This window comes from Neoarius graeffei, chromosome 12 (genome assembly GCF_027579695.1).
Source record: "Neoarius graeffei isolate fNeoGra1 chromosome 12, fNeoGra1.pri, whole genome shotgun sequence".
In the NCBI taxonomy this organism is placed as follows: Eukaryota; Metazoa; Chordata; class Actinopteri; order Siluriformes; family Ariidae; genus Neoarius; species Neoarius graeffei.
The window spans coordinates 12979560-12996814 of NC_083580.1; the positions used below are offsets into that span (position 1 = coordinate 12979560).

Below are 17255 nucleotides of genomic sequence, written 5' to 3' on the forward strand. Positions count from 1 at the left end.
CTTTACTGCTAGTAAGCTAAACCAATTACACTTTTTGCACCACTTGTATTTCCTCTACTTTTGCTTTCTTGTTCAACATGCTATGCTTATATACACTTTTAGTACAGTAGCAACAGTGTGTGACATCTGCGGAGATGAGTGACAGTCATTACTTGTTTGAAAATTATATCAAACACAAGCTGGTCTTATTTATAATTCATGATTTTTGATGTCTTGACACAGTCTTTTGTTAATTGATGATCATTATTACTTCACTCATCTTTTTACTGTCATGCTGGGGTTTTGAATGAGATATAAGACTGTAGGGTGTAGAAAAGTTAACTCAATTATGCGTTTTTCCCCCCAGTATTTTGTTCACTATTGCCGCTTTTCCACTACCAATGCGGCTGAGTTGGGCTGAGCCGTGCCGTGCTGAGTTGGGCTGAGTCGAGCTGAGTGGGGCTGTTGGAGTTGCATTTCGACTACAACCGCGCTGAACCGTGCTGGCTGGAAGTGGGTGGACACACTGGGTGGAGTTAGCGAAAGTGGGTGGACGTCACGTGATGTCGTTAGGCGGCGCAAACAGTGACATCAGTGATCTTTTAAGCGGTAGTCTCACGACCCGGATAGTAAACAATAAACATGGAGGACATGGAGTCGTTAGTGTTGCTGGTCTTGGTGCTGTGGCTTGTTGTCACCGACAACGCCAACAGATACTGGCAAGAGCATATAGATGAGGCGAGGCGCATAAGGCTTCAGAAATTCTCGTAATTCTTCTTCTTCCGGGTTTACGGTGTTTACAGATCCCAGCATTCTCGCGGGGCGTCTGTGGGCGTGTGAGGACACTCCTCCTCACCAATCAGTGCACAGGGGAGTGTCTCCTCACGCCCCTAGCCCCACTCGGCTCGGTTTGGCTCGCTTCAGCCCCACTCCAAAACGGTGCGAGTTTTGGGTGCTAAGCAGCGCTGAAGCGAGCTGAGTCATGCTGCTCTGAGATAGTCGAAACGCGAGCCGTGTTGGGCTGAAGTGAGCTGAAGCGAGCTGAAGTGAGCTGAAAAAGGGAAGTGGAAAAGGGCCATATGTCTGGTTTGGTTGTAACCGAATACAAATATGCAAATGGTAGGTTTTTATTTTCATTCAGGTCAAACTGAGAGGTGAGGCTTGCAAGACAAAGAAAGACGATGTTTAATACCATGAAATTTAGCTAACAGTTGGTTTATATTTTGGGAAAATTTGATAGAATTTAAAAAAAAAAAACAGTCACACACACATCCCTAATTAAGACCAACTATCAACTTGAGTGATGGAGCTGATGTTGAAGAACTGTCAGATTCACAGTATTCAGAGTTTCTGAGTGGTATGATTCATTAAAAAAAAAGCATTTTAGGCAACACCCATTGAGTTTAAGTTTTAAAGCAGATGCAGGTACGGATATTTGGAGTACTATCAGATACAGTGTAACTACGCAACACTCCTAATATCTGGATAAATAAGCTTAGTTTGCTTCATGTACAGTGGATATAAAAAGTGTACACACCCTGTTAAAATGATCGGTTTTTCTGATGTAAAAAAATGAGACCACAATAAATGATTTAAAAAAAATTTCCCACCTTTAATGTGACCTATAACCTGTACAATTCAATTGAAAAACAAACAAATCTGTTAGGGTGGAAACATTTTTAAAAAACGTACAATGAGCTGGTTGCATAAGTGTGCACACCCTTAAACTAATACTTTGTTGAAGCACCTTTTGATTTAATTACAGCATTCAGTCTTTTTGGGTCGGAGTCTATCAGTCTGCCACATCTAGACTTGGCATTATTTGCCCACCCTTCCATGCAAAAGCGCTCCAAATCTGTCAGATTGCGAGGGCATCTCTTGTGCACAACCCTCTTCAGGTCACCCAACAGATTTTCAATTGGATTTAGGTCTGGGCTCTGGCTGGGCCATTCCAAAACTTATTTGGGGTCATTGTCATGCTGAAAGATGAAATTCATCTTCAGCTTTCCAGCAGACACCTGAAGGTTTTGGGCCAAAATTGACTGGTATTTAGAACTGTTAATAATTCCCTCCACCTTGACTAAAGTTCCTGTTCCAGCTGAAGAAAAACAACCCCAAAACATGATGCTGCCACCACCATGCTTCACTGTGGGTATGGTGTTCTTTTGGTGATGCACAGTGTTGTTTTTGCGCCAAACATACCTTTTGGAATTGTGGCCAAAAAGTTCAACCTTGGTTTCATCAGACCATAACACATTTTCCCACATGCTTTTGGGAGAGTTGATGGGTTGTTGTTTTTTTTTGCAAAATTTAGCCGTGCCTGGATGTTTTTCTTTGACCCTACCTCATAGTCCAGACATATGGAGAATATGGGAGATTGTTGTCACATGTAGTACACAACCAGTACTTGCCAGAAATTCCTGCAGCTCCTTCAGTGTTGCTGTAGGCCTCTTGGCAGCCTCCCTGACCAGTTTTCGTCTTGTGTTTTCATCAGTTTTGGAGGGACGTCCAGTTCTCGGTAATGTCACTGTTGTCCCATATTTTCTCCACTTCTTGATGACTGTCTTCACTGTGCTCCATGGTATATCTAATGCCGTGGAAATGTTTTTGTACCCTTCTCCTGACTGATACATTTCAACAATGAGATCCCCTTGATTCTTTGTAAGTTCTCTGTGAACCCTGGCTTTTGCTGGAGGATGCAACTGAGTAAATGTCTGAACTTTATTTGGGGTTAATCAGAGTCATTTTACTTGATGGCAGGTGTGAACCCAAAAAGACTGAATGCTGTAATTAAATCAAAAAGGTGCTTCAACAAAGTATTAGTTTAAGGGTGTGCACACTTATGCAACCAGCTAATTGTACGTTTTTTTATTTTTTATGCTTTTCCCCCTGAACAGATTTGTTTGTTTTTCAATTGAATTGTACAGGTTATAGGTCACATTAAAGGTGGGAAAAGTTTTGAAATTATTTATCGTGGTCTTGTTTTTTTTACATCAGAAAAACCAATCATTTTAACGGGGTGTGTACACTTTTTATATCCACTGTATACCGGTATGTAAACCTGAAGCTAGCCTTGGTCACCATTTTCTGATATTAAAAACAAGTTGTTTATTGTTTTCCAGGCACTGCCCTATGTGTGTCTCCTCATTGCCATGCTTTTCTTTATCTACGCCATCATTGGGATGCAGGTGAGTGCTACGCCAGCACGGTCAATTACATTTAAAGGTACTCACTGCAATAGTTAATGTTTGAAAGCCTTCATTTTGTCCTGCCACAGACAGAACGAACAATAGCAGTACCGCTCATTCGTCTCATCTCATTATCTCTAGCTGCTTTATCCTGTCCTACAGGGTCGCAGGCAAGCTGGAGCCTATCCCAGCTGACTACGGGCGAAAGGCAGGGTACACCCTGGACAAGTCGCCAGGTCATCACAGGGCTGACACATAGAGACAAACAACCATTCACACTCACACCTACGGTCAATTTAGAGTCACCAGTTAACTTAACCTGCATGTCTTTGGACTGTGGGGGAAACCGGAGCACCCAGAGGAAACCCACGCGGACATGGGGAGAACATGCAAACTCCACACAGAAAGGCCCTCGCCGGCCCCGGGGCTCGAACCCAGGACCTTCTTGCTGTGAGGCGACAGCGCTAACCACTACACCACCGTGCCGCCCAAGCAGTACCACTATATTTTGCAAATCATGGAAGTCAGCTGGGATAGGCTTCAGCTTGCCTGCGACCCTGTAGAACAGGATAAAGCGGCTAGAGATAATGAGATAATGGAAGGTGGGGGGGAAAGCTCACTTTCTTCAACAAACAAAATATCAAGGAGGGGATCTCATAATTTCAGGAAAAAATTGTTTCTTCTTCATTTATTCACTTTCATTTAGTTCAAATTCACATAATCCTAGGAAAATCCATTGTCTTCTGTTATACATCACAGGGTTTGTTTTGGTGTTTTCTTTTTAAACCATTAAAGCCCATAACTTTCAATTATATTATAAAGCTACAAATACGGGACCAGTCAAAAGTTTGGACACACCTTCTAATTCTATGTTTTTTCTTAATTTTTATGAATTAAAATACACTTCATGTCTGAAAGTAATGATGGATATCGTTTCTCTTTACTTAGTTGAGCGATTCTTGACATAATATGGATTACTACGGTTGTCGAATTAGGCTATTTACTACATGCTTATTATTGATTATTTACTGTTTGATCTCAAATACATTAAGAAGGTAAGAAATTGCACTAATTATTACCTTTTGACGAGGCACGCCTGTTCATTGAAAAGTATTCCAGGTGACTGCCTCATGAAGCTGGTTAAGATGATGCCAATAGTGTGCAAAGTGTCATCAAGGTAAATGTTGGATACTTTGAAGAATCTAAAATATGAAACTTTTTTAACTTTTTTGTTTACCACATAATTCCATACATATTCCATGTGTTTCATAGTTTTGACGTCTTCAGTATTGTTCTACAACATAGAAAATAGTCAAAATAGAGAAACATCTACAACCCCGATTCCAAAAAAGTTGGGACAAAGTAAAATTGTAAATAAAAACAGAATGCAATAATTTACAAATCTCAAAAACTGATATTGTATTCACAATAGAACATAGACAACATATCAAATGTCGAAAGTGAGACATTTTGAAATTTCATGCCAAATATTGGCTCATTTGAAATTTCATGACAGCAACACATCTCAAAAAAGTTGGGACAGGGGCAATAGGCTGGAAAAGTTAAAGGTACAAAAAAGGAACAGCTGGAGGACCAAATTGCAACTCATTAGGTCAATTGGCAATAGGTCATTAACATGACTGGGTATAAAAAGAGCATCTTGGAGTGGCAGCGGCTCTCAGAAGTAAAGATGGGAAGAAGATCACCAATCCCCCTAATTCTGCGCCGACAAATAGTGGAGCAATATCAGAAAGGAGTTCGACAGTGTAAAATTGCAAAGAGTTTGAACATATCATCATCTACAGTGCATAATATCATCAAAAGATTCAGAGAATCTGGAAGAATCTCTGTGCGTAAGGGTCAAGGCCGGAAAACCATACTGGGTGCCCGTGATCTTCGGGCCCTTAGACGGCACTGCATCACATACAGGCATGCTTCTGTATTGGAAATCACAAAATGGGCTCAGGAATATTTCCAGAGAACATTATCTGTGAACACAATTCACCGTGCCATCCGCCGTTGCCAGCTAAAACTCTATAGTTCAAAGAAGAAGCCGTATCTAAACATGATCCAGAAGCGCAGACGTCTTCTCTGGGCCAAGGCTCATTTAAAATGGACTGTGGCAAAGTGGAAAACTGTTCTGTGGTCAGACGAATCAAAATTTGAAGTTCTTTATGGAAATCAGGGACGCCGTGTCATTCGGACTAAAGAGGAGAAGGACGACCCAAGTTGTTATCAGCGCTCAGTTCAGAAGCCTGCATCTCTGATGGTATGGGGTTGCATTAGTGCATGTGGCATGGGCAGCTTACACATCTGGAAAGACACCATCAATGCTGAAAGGTATATCCAGGTTCTAGAGCAACATATGCTCCCATCCAGACGACGTCTCTTTCAGGGAAGACCTTGCATTTTCCAACATGACAATGCCAAACCTCAGCCCTGTGATGACCTGGCGACTTGTCCAGGGTGTACCCCGCCTTTCGCCCGTAGTCAGCTGGGATAGGCTCCAGCTTGCCTGTGACCCTGTAGAACAGGATAAAGCGGCTAGAGATAATGAGATGAGATGAGATGAGACAATGCCAAACCACATACTGCATCAATTACAGCATCATGGCTGCATAGAAGAAGGGTCCGGGTACTGAACTGGCCAGCCTGCAGTCCAGATCTTTCACCCATAGAAAACATTTGGCGCATCATAAAACGGAAGATATGACAAAAAAGACCTAAGACAGTTGAGCAACTAGAATCCTACATTAGACAAGAATGGGTTAACATTCCTATCCCTAAACTTGAGCAACTTGTCTCCTCAGTCCCCAGACGTTTACAGACTGTTGTAAAGAGAAAAGGGGATGTCTCACAGTGGTAAACATGGCCTTGTCCCAACTTTTTTGAGATGTGGTGTTGTCATGAAATTTAAAATCACCTAATTTTTCTCTTTAAATGATACATTTTCTCAGTTTAAACATTTGATATGTCATCTATGTTCTATTCTGAATAAAATATGGAATTTTGAAACTTCCACATCATTGCATTCCATTTTTATTTACAATTTGTACTTTGTCCCAACTTTTTTGGAATCAGGGTTGTATGAATGAGGAGGCGTGTACAAACTTTTGACTGATGCTGTATTTACTTTTACTGTAGTAATAGAACAATACGCTTTATGATGAGTAACTAAAAAAATAAGCCAGGACTTTAAAGACTTAATAAAAACCAATTCTACCAATTTGACTCAGACTTCTTCTGAAATATTTCTGGCCCTGAAATTAGCTCCACCTCCACTTTTCCTGAAGATGCAGCTTCTGAGGTATATGTAGTTTCAACACACACAATTGTGCCTTACAGCTCTGAAACTGTTAACTGTTTCTTTAAGAAATTCTCCATCCAGGTTGAAAGGAATAAAATATCTTGCCTGGCGTCAGGTTCATTTTCATTTAATAGAATGCATTTTTATCCGAGAAAAAAAAAAGATTAGCACTTGTCTTCATTTGGCTGTAAATAGCCTTTTGTAATAATGAGGCATTCTTAAAGTGTGCTCTTTGGTAATTAAGTAATTCTTATCTGGATAATAATTTTAATGGAGCTGATTAATGACATAATGAGGATGGTACATCTGTTATGACATCCATTGCCTGTACTTCAGTTCAGACTGAATGAAATTAAGAGCATCTTGCTTATTGGTTTCTGGAAGCTTGCTGTTCAGTCGATTAGGATGGAATTGTAAATCAATGCTAATTGCATTTCAGGACGAAGAGAAGCAGTGTAATCAATGAACTGTATAATCACCAATATCCTGAGAGACAACACTGAATCCTTTTTTTTTTTTTTCAAAACACAGGCCACACATCTGCTATATATAAGGTGTGGAAGTTCGAAAATAGACATAAGTGCAAGTTAATGCTTCTTATATCTGTCATATTTTTATTAAAAGAATACTGTCGTTGTAAGTATGCGTCTTGGTGGCACAGCAAATCCCGCAGGAACGCAGTCTCGTCATTCTAATGGATAGATCCAGGATTCAAGTTTGATTGCTCGTTTAGTAGTGCACAGGCAATCTCCTATATTGTGTTTGAAATTAGGGTGCCTGCTATTTAGTCGGTTAGGATGCCATTGTAAATCAACACTTAACTGCATCATATGCAATGCAAAGAGCTGCGTAATCAGTGAGCTGTATAATCACCCGTATGCTGAGATGTGGGACTGAACCCTTTACTCAATTATAATTCATCTATAAAAGTGCTCTGCTTTTCAATCAAGCAGGTCTCCTATGCAGCATCACCATCCAGAAAATTGACATTTATATATATATATATATATATATATATATATTTTTTTTTTTTTTTTTTTTTTTTACGTAACGCTCTTAGATTTGTAAATTTGTCTGTTTTAAAGTAATTAGAAGCTGCATTTTTGAATCGTGAACTTATCTTGGATGGCTAGTCATGATTGCACAGGTGGGTGAAATCTGTTTACAGCGCTCAAGTTAACATCTTGCCATTTAAAACCTTTAACATTTTCTGTTCGATTTATGTTTCTTTTTAAATGGATTATTGAACCAAAATATCCAAAAATGAAAACTTTTAGTCACATGACCTGCATGCTAAGGCAGATAGATATCTAACCAAGGTTATGTTCATACAAGTCCCTTGTGTGAGTAGTCATACCACGTCACTGCTTATATCCCGTGCTCCCAGGATATCATGCATTCCGACTTCTCCGAGATATTTTGAGATGAGAAACTGGAGAAAGTGAATTATTTGTGTAAATTATTGATGGAGCCCCTGCAGCTGTTTCAGTCCAGCCTCAGTCATGTCCAGCATTTGAGATGCATGTAGGGTCTCTCTGTCCTGTCATAACCAAGTTCTGTCTTTGTGTTAGGTGTTTGGGAACATCAGGTTAAATGAAAAATCAGCAATTAACCTTCACAACAACTTCCAGACCTTCTTTCAGGCACTCATGCTACTCTTTAGGTAAAAGCCTTTGAAGCATTTTTGTCAGTGTTTCCATTTAATGCAATGTCTTGCAAAAGTATTCATCCCCCTTTGTGTTTGTCCTGTTTTGTCGCATTCCAAGCTGGAATTAAAATTGGTTTTTAGCACCATTTGATTTACACAACATGCCTACCTGTTAGGGTTTTGCTGGGATTCGAACCTGGTTCGTTGGTGTGATGATCCAGCAAACCCCCACTAGGCCACCAGGGGGATGACTCAAATGCAGAGGCGTGAGGCGGAAGTAGAAAAAGAATCAAAAAGGTTTATTTAAACTATATACACTATATACAGGGCAAAACAAAAGACAAAAAAAACCAAAGAGTGTAATCCAAAAGAAAAGCAAAGTGCAAAAATACAAAAGCTAAGAAGATCAAAAAAACACAGTACAAAGGAAACTGGAGATAAACATAACAGCACAAAGACTCCGTGACAAGAGGACTGAACTCAGGGGTATAAATAGACAAACTAATTAAGGACACAGGTGAAGATAATTAGGCAATTAACACAAACTCAAAACACAGGAACAGTGGCGGCCTCTAGAGGCCAAAATGAACACGACATGAAAAGGAAATAACAGCGGCCTCTAGAGGCCAAAACAGTCCTAGTCCTAACAGGACCCCCCCCTCTAGGAGCGTCTCCTGACGTTCCCAGGGCGATCCGGATGGGCCGAATGGAAGTCCCGACATAGTTCTTTATCAAGGACATCCCGAGCAGGAACCCAGCAGCGCTCCTCAGGACCATAGCCCTCCCAGTCCACCAGATATTGCAACCCGCCGCGGACCCGGCGGGAGTCAAGCAGGCGATTCACAGTGAACACAGTCTGCCCCTGGAAGATGCGGGGTGGTGGGGGGTTCCTAGGGGCAGGGGCATACGTAGACGTCAGTACGGGCCGTAACAGGGAAACATGGAAAGTGGGGTTGATCCTCAGAGTCCGGGGCAACTGGAGCCGGTAGGAGACAGGGTTCACCCTGCGCACCACCTTGAAGGGGCCAATGTAGCGAGGAGCAAGCTTGCGGTTCTCCACCCGCAGTGGAAGGTCCTTAGTGGACAGCCAAACACGCTGCCCAGGGCGGAAAGCGTGTGCAGGTCTTCTATGGCGGTTGGCCTGAGTCTGGTTGGTTCTGGAGGTCTGTATGAGGGTCTTCCTGACCTTGCTCCAGGTCTTGCGACACCGTCTCACATATTGGTTGACCGAGGGCACCCCCGCGTCCTCCTCCTGGTCCGGGAACAGAGGTGGCTGGAACCCGAATTGGCACTGGAATGGCGACAGCTTGGTGGCCGATGACTGCAGGGTGTTGTGGGCGTACTCCGCCCATGGCAGCCAGGTGCTCCACGATGTCAGGTTATCCATAGCCAGGCCTCGCAGGGTGGTTTCCAGGTCCTGGTTGAGCCTCTCCGTCTGACCATTGGACTGTGGGTGAAACCCAGAGGAGAGGCTGGCAGTGGCTCCGATGACCTTGCAGAACCCGTGCCACACTCGGGAGGAGAACTGGGGCCCTCGGTCTGAGACGATGTCCTGTGGAAGACCAAAGACTCGGAAGACATGATTAAACAAAAGTTTCGCAGTTTCAAGAGCAGAGGGGAGTTTGCACAGTGGTATGAAGCGGCAGGCCTTGGAGAATCTGTCAACTAAGACCAAAATGACCGTGTTACCTTGTGACTCAGGGAGACCCGTGATAAAGTCGACTGCCACGTGGGACCAGGGACGCCGGGGAATGGTCAGAGGATGCAGGAGACCCTGGGGACGCTGTCGTGGGTTCTTGGTTCTGGTGCAAACCTCACAGGACAGGACAAATGACCTTACTTCCTGCTCCATGTTAGGCCACCAGAAGCGTCTTTTCAGGAAGTCCAGGGTCCTCCGAGCTCCCGGGTGGGCGGTGAGAGGGGAAGAGTGACCCCACTGGAGAACCTTGGCCCGGGCTTGATGTGGGACGTACAAGAGGCCTGGTGGCCCCGTCCCAGGACCGGGGTCCTGGCGTTGGGCTCGTCGGACAGCCTCCTCAATACCCCAGCGGACAGGGGCCACAATCCGGGACACAGGGATAATAGGCCCGACTTCATTCTCCCTGTTAGGACTAGGACTGTTTTGGCCTCTAGAGGCCGCTGTTATTTCCTTTTCATGTCGTGTTCATTTTGGCCTCTAGAGGCCGCCACTGTTCCTGTGTTTTGAGTTTGTGTTAATTGCCTAATTATCTTCACCTGTGTCCTTAATTAGTTTGTCTATTTATACCCCTGAGTTCAGTCCTCTTGTGACGGAGTCTTTCTGTTAGGGTTTTGCTGGGATTCGAACCTGGTTCGTTGGTGTGATGATCCAGCAAACCCCCACTAGGCCACCAGGGGGATGACTCAAATGCAGAGGCGTGAGGCGGAAGTAGAAAAAGAATCAAAAAGGTTTATTTAAACTATATACACTATATACAGGGCAAAACAAAAGACAAAAAAAACCAAAGAGTGTAATCCAAAAGAAAAGCAAAGTGCAAAAATACAAAAGCTAAGAAGATCAAAAAAACACAGTACAAAGGAAACTGGAGATAAACATAACAGCACAAAGACTCCGTGACAAGAGGACTGAACTCAGGGGTATAAATAGACAAACTAATTAAGGACACAGGTGAAGATAATTAGGCAATTAACACAAACTCAAAACACAGGAACAGTGGCGGCCTCTAGAGGCCAAAATGAACACGACATGAAAAGGAAATAACAGCGGCCTCTAGAGGCCAAAACAGTCCTAGTCCTAACACTACCACTTTAAAGGTGTATTTTTTTTTTTTTAAATTGTGACACAAACAATAATTTATATATTTATAATTTATAACAAGAGCAAGAAGGCTCTTGCTGTTGTTTGTGCCTACGGGCCGAATAGCAGTATAGAGTATCCGGCCTTCTTGGAGTCCCTGGGAGTACTGAGAGGTGCTCAGACTGGGGACTCCATTGTTCTACTGGGGGACTTCAACGCTCACGTGGGCGACGACAGTGACACCTGGAGGGGCGTGATTGGGAGGAACGGCCTCCCCGATCTGAACCCGAGTGGTGTTTTGTTATTGGACTTCTGTGCTAGTCACGGTTTGTCCATAACGAACACCATGTTCGAACATAGGGGTGTCCATAAGTGCACATGGCACCAGGACACCTTAGGTCAGAGGTCAATGATCGACTTTGTTGTCATTTCATCGGATCTCCGGCCCTATGTCTTGGATACTCGGGTGAAGAGAGGGGCTGAGCTGTCAACTGATCACCACCTGGTGGTGAGTTGGATCCGCTGGTGGAGGAGGAAGCCAGACAGACCTGGCAGGCCCAAACGTATGGTGAGGGTCTGCTGGGAACGTCTGGCCGAGCACTCTGTTGGGGAGGTCTTTAACTCCCACCTCCGGGAGAGCTTCTCCCAGCTTCCGAGGGAGGCGGGGGACATTGAGTCTGAGTGGACCATGTTCTCTGCCTCCATTGTCAATGTGGCTGTTCGGAGCTGTGGCCGCAAGGTCTCCGATGCCTGTCGTGGCGGCAATCCCCGAACCCGGTGGTGGACACCGGAAGTAAGGGATGCTGTCAAGCTGAAGAAGGAGTCCCATCGGGCCATGTTGGCCTCCGGAACTCCTGAGGCAGCTGATGGGTATCGGCAGGCCAGGCGTGCCGCAGCTCGGGCAGTTGCGGAAGCAAAAACTCGGAACTGGGAGGAGTTCGGTGAAGTCATGGAGGGGGACTATCGGTTGGCCTCGAAGAAATTCTGGCAAACCATCCGGTGCCTCAGGAGGGGGAAGTAGTACTCTGCCAACACTGTTTACAGTGCGGGTGGGGAGCTGTTGACCTCGACTGGGGACATTGTTGGGCGGTGGAAGGAATACTTTGAGGATCTCTTCAATCCCACTGTCATGTCTTCCACTGAGGAGACTGAGGCTGATGACTCAGAGGTGGACTCGTCCATTACCCAAGCCGAAGTCACTGAGGTGGTTAGCAAGCTCCTCGGTGGCAAGGCACCAGGAGTGGATGAGATCCGCCCCGAGTATCTCAAGTCTCTGGATGTTGTGGGGCTGTCTTGTAACATCGCGTGGTGGTCGGGGACAGTGCCTCTGGAGTGGCAGACTGGGGTGGTGGTCCCTCTTTTTAAGAAAGGGGACCGGAGAGTGTGCTCCAATTATAGGGGAATCACACTTCTCAGCCTCCCAGGGAAGGTTTACTCCAGGGTACTGGAGAGGAGAATTCAGCCAATAGTCAAACCTTGGATCCAGGAGGAACAATGTGGTTTTCGTCCTGGTTGCGGAACACTGGACCAGCTCTATACCCTTCATAGGGTGCTTGAGGGTTCATGGGAGTTTGCCCAACCAGTCCACATGTGCTTTGTGGATTTGAAGAAGGCATTCGACCATGTCCCTCATGGTATTCTGTGGGGGGTGCTTCGGGGAGTATGGGGTTCGGGGCTCTTTGCTAAGGGCTGTCCGGTCCCTGTACGAACAGAGCAGGAGTCTGATTCGCATTGCTGGCAGTAAGTCAGACCTGTTCCCAGTGCATGTTGGACTCCGGCAGGGCTGCCCTTTGTCACCGGTTCTGTTCATAATCTTTATGGACAGAATTTCTAGGCGCAGCCAGGGGCCGGAAGGAATCCTGTTTGGGAACCACAGGATTTCATCTCTGCTTTTCGCAGATGATGTTGTCCTGTTGGCTTCTTCAAACCAGGACCTTCAGCATGCACTGGGGCGGTTTGCAGTCAAGTGTGAAGCGGCTGGGATGAGAATCAGCACCTCCAAGTCAGAGGCCATGGTTCTCGACCAGAAAAGGGTGGCTTGCCCTCTCCAGGTTGGTGGAGAAGTCCTGCCTCAAGTGGAGGAGTTTAAGTATCTCGGGATCTTGTTCATGAGTGAGGGAAGGATAGAGCGTGAGATCGACAGGTGGATCGGTGCGGCCTCCTCAGTGATGCGGTCGCTTTACCGGTCCATCGTGGTGAAGAAGGAGCTGAGCCGAAAGGTGAAGCTCTCGATTTACCGGTCAATCTATGTTCCGACTCTCACCTATGGTCATGAGCTTTGGGTAATGACCGAAAGAACAAGATCGCGGATACAAGCGGCCGAAATGAGTTTCCTTCGCAGGGTAGCTGGGCACTCCCTTAGAGATAGGGTGAGAAGCACAGTCACTTGGGAGGAGCTCGGAGTTGAGCCGCTGCTTCTCCACATCGAGAGGAATCAGCTGAGGTGGCTCAGGCATCTCTTTCGGATGCCTCCTGGATGCCTCCCTGGGGAGGTGTTCCAGGCATGTCCCCCCGGGAGGAGGCCCCAGGGAAGACCCAGGACACACTGGAGGGACTATGTCTCTCGGCTGGCCTGGGAACGCCTCTGTGTTCTTCCCGAGGAGCTGGCCGAGGTGTCTGGGGAAAGGGAAGTTTGGGCTTCCATGCTCAGACTGCTGCCTCCACGACCCGGCCCCAGATAAGCTGAAGAAGACGAGATGAGACAAACAATAATTAAGATGAAAAAAACAGAAATCTGGAGTGTGCATAGGTATTCACCCCTACAAAGTAAATACTTTGTAGAGCCACGTTTTGCTGCAATTACAGCTACAAATCTCTTGGGGTATGTCTCTATTAGCTTAGCATGTCTAGCCACTGAGATTTTTGCCCATTCCTCAAGGCAAAACTGCTCCAACTCCTTCAAGTTAGATGGGTTGCGTTGGTGTACAGCAATCTTCAAGTTATGTCACAGATTCTCAATCGGATTAAGGTCTGGGCTTTGATTAGGCTATTCCAAGACTTTTTAAATGTTTTCCTTTAAACCACTCCAGTGTCACTTTAGCAGTATGTTTAGGGTCATGGTCTTGCCAGAATGTGAACCTTTGTCCCGGTCTCAAACCTCTGGCTGACTCAAACAGGTTTTCTTCCAGAATTGCCCAGTATTTAGTGCCATCCATCTTTCCTTCAGCCCTGACCAGCTTTCCTGTCCCTGCAGATGAAAAACATCCCCACAGCATGATTCTGCCACCACCATGCGTCATTGTAGGAATGGTGTTCTCAGGACATTGGGTTTACGCCACACATGGCATTTCCCATGATTTGCTAAAAAGTTCAATTTTAGTATCATCTGACCAGAGAGTCTTCTTCCATGTGTTTGAGGAGTCTGCCACATGCTGTTGGGCAAATTCCAAATGTGTTTTTTTTTCCCCTTTAAGCAATGACTTTTTTTCTGTGGAGTGTACAGCTTAAAGTGGTCCTATAGACAGATACTCCCATCTCCGCTGTGGATCTTTGCAGCTCCTTCAGTGTTATCTTTGGTGTCTTTGCTGCATCTCTGATTAATGCCCTCCTTGCCTGGTCTGTGAGTTTTGGTGAGCGGCCTTCTCATGTCAGGTTTGTAGTGGGGCCATGTTCATTCAATTTTGCTATAATGGATTTAATGGTGCGCCATGGGATATTCAAAGTTTGGGATATTTTTTAGAACCCAACCCTGATCTATACTTCCCCACAATTTTGTCTCTGACCTGTTTGGAGTGCTCCTTGGTTTTCTTGTTGCTTGCTTAGCCGTGTTGCAGAGTCAGGGTCCTTCCAGAACAGGTTGATTTATACAGACATCGTGTGATAGATCATGTGACACTTTGATTGCACACAGGTGGATCTTAATCAACTAATTATGTGACTTATGAAGTGAATTGGTTGGACCAGCTCTTATTTAGGGGTTTCATATGAAAGGGGGTGAATACCTATGCACACTCCAGATTTCTGTTTTTTCATCTTCATTATTGTTTGTGTCACAATAAAACAACAATTTTCACCTTTAAAGTTGTAGGCATGTGTAAATCAAATGGTGCTAACCCCTAAAAATTTATTTTAATTCCAGCTTGTAATGCAACAAAACAGGACAAACACCAAGGGGGTAAATACTTTTGCAAGACACTGTAAATGTTAGACTGCAGCTTGTACTGTATATTTCAGAAAGTACTTCAATATTCTAGACCTAATTTCCTTGTGGTTGTAATAGTACACATATGTTATCCTTACTTTTTCTGTTTTCTATCTGTTGTGAACAGGAGTGCCACGGGTGAGGCATGGCATGAGATTATGCTGTCGTGTTTGGGTGACAAGGATTGTGCCGAGCCCCCACCTTCCAGTGGGAAAAAGTGTGGCAGTGATTTTGCATACTTCTATTTTGTCTCCTTCATCTTCCTCTGCTCGTTCCTGGTTTGTACAAACACACAGTCATGCAGAAAGAAACTTTTTGCTATCCATATCAGATTATTTGCCGTTAATAAGTTAAACTCACAAATGCAGCTGTTTATCTGCCTAAAGCGTTTCCTTCACAGCATTCTTATTATGCCCTTGATATGACCTTGTGGTATAATCCGTTACTAAACCGTAATACAGTAGTTTCATTGTCTGATAGACCGATAAACGTTGATAGATTTTCCGTTCTTTGTCCTTCCTTACTCCTTTTCAGATGCTGAATTTGTTCGTGGCTGTTATCATGGACAACTTTGAGTACTTGACACGAGATGCTTCCATCCTTGGACCTCACCATCTGGATGAGTTCATCCGTGTCTGGGCGGATTACGACCCTGCTGCCTGGTACGTGTCAGTCACAGATAGTCTATCCTTAAGAAAATTTTATTGGTCTTGTCAAGAGTATAAAACTAAAGTAAAACAGCAGGGATATGTCATTACTGACAAACATAAATCTGACATTCTGCATGACAACTGTAATGGTTTAAAAAAATCTTTTCTCTGTCAGCATTGACAGCTTAATCCAGCTGCATGTACTGAGCCCACATGGCATTATACAGTATAACAGAAATTATTCAATCCACATTCACTGGATATGAGCAATCGCACGCTCTGATTGGCTACTCTACTACTAGGATATCAGCTCATATACCGTGAGTAGAGAAAAACAAAATGGCGGATCGTGTTGCTGAACCAACCGCAGACGAAATAAAAACTCTACTTGAAAACAAAACCCAAAAATTGTTATCAAGTATCTAAAAGAAACAGAAATAGCTAAAAGAATATAGTTTTTTGTTTCCCCCAATATCTCCTGTTCCACACTCCAGCCCAGTCGGTTGCAGTAATGGACCTTTAAGTTGGTTTGCCAACCACCAAATAGAAAAAACCCTAAAGAAGAAGAAGAAGAACCCCCCCAAAATACAAAAAAGCAACAAAATATGGAATAAAAGTATTTGATGGTAAGAACGTATCTTTTTTTATTTTTCAAGAATTATTATTTTAGCATTTTTTTCACAAATTGCTACTATCATTTCACCGGTTTGTTTACATTCTAAGCAGAAATTATTTTGTCGGACGTTTTGTATAAAGTTTTTATTTATCAAATTTGCTAAAAATAAAAATGCTCTTTTTCTCAAAATCCAGTGAATGTGGATAGAATAAAACAGCTATTCCTTTCAATCTCTTCGTACATGGCTTACAGCCAACTCGGTGCTACGTGCCTTGTTGGTTATCAGCTCATGTACGACTTGATTTCATGGAATAACTGTTAAAGATTCAACAGTGTTGCCATTCTGTTTGCATTTATTCTACAAAGCCTCTGTATCAAATGTATTGTGGTTTAACTGGCATCTGTTTCTTGCAGTGGAAGGATACGCTATATGGATATGTACAATTTGTTACGTGTCATTTCGCCCCCTCTTGGTTTAGGAAAGAACTGCCCTAATAGGGTGGCATACAAGGTTTGCAAACCTACACACTTCCCCCAAAAAAGGATAGTGCTGTAGTGCTAATTGACGCTTGTAAACTTGCCTGGTGAACTTTAGTGAATGATTCCACCCATCCCTCTCCCCTCTTCACTAATCAAAAAACCGGTAACCATGGTAACTACAGGAAACAAAGCCACGCTGCATTCTGAGTTACTCATCTCATGCCAAACCTTTATACCTTTAATACACATGCAATTTCTATGAAGTCTATATCTATAATCATTTGTAAATTCATTCCTAAAGGTTATTATTATAATTGCACTTCATAGCAGTGTCTTATGCATAATGAATAGTTGTGAACGTCATACTTTAGTGTCGTGTAGCACAGGGGTTCTCAACCTTTTCTGCTTTGAAGCCCACCTATTCGTACTTGTAATGAGTCGGGACCCATTAAAAAGATCCCCAATTATTT

The 17255-nt window shown here is 43.9% G+C and overlaps 1 protein-coding gene across 15 annotated transcripts in view; it reads left to right on the forward strand.

Annotated features, from left to right (window-relative positions):
- Positions 1 to 17255, forward strand: part of cacna1bb (calcium channel, voltage-dependent, N type, alpha 1B subunit, b) — a 320447-nt gene that overhangs the window by 269610 nt on the left and 33582 nt on the right. For 12 of the 15 annotated variants that reach the window (XM_060935526.1, XM_060935532.1, XM_060935533.1 and 9 more), the window contains 4 exons: positions 3102 to 3167; positions 8046 to 8137; positions 15167 to 15317; positions 15574 to 15701. In XM_060935526.1, the coding sequence (XP_060791509.1) occupies positions 3102 to 3167; positions 8046 to 8137; positions 15167 to 15317; positions 15574 to 15701 (437 nt within the window). Of the gene's footprint in view, positions 1 to 3101; positions 3168 to 8045; positions 8138 to 15166; positions 15318 to 15573; positions 15702 to 16719; positions 16817 to 17255 lie in introns of all 15 variants that reach the window. The other 3 variants (XM_060935527.1, XM_060935539.1, XM_060935541.1) reach the window with 1 other exon arrangement.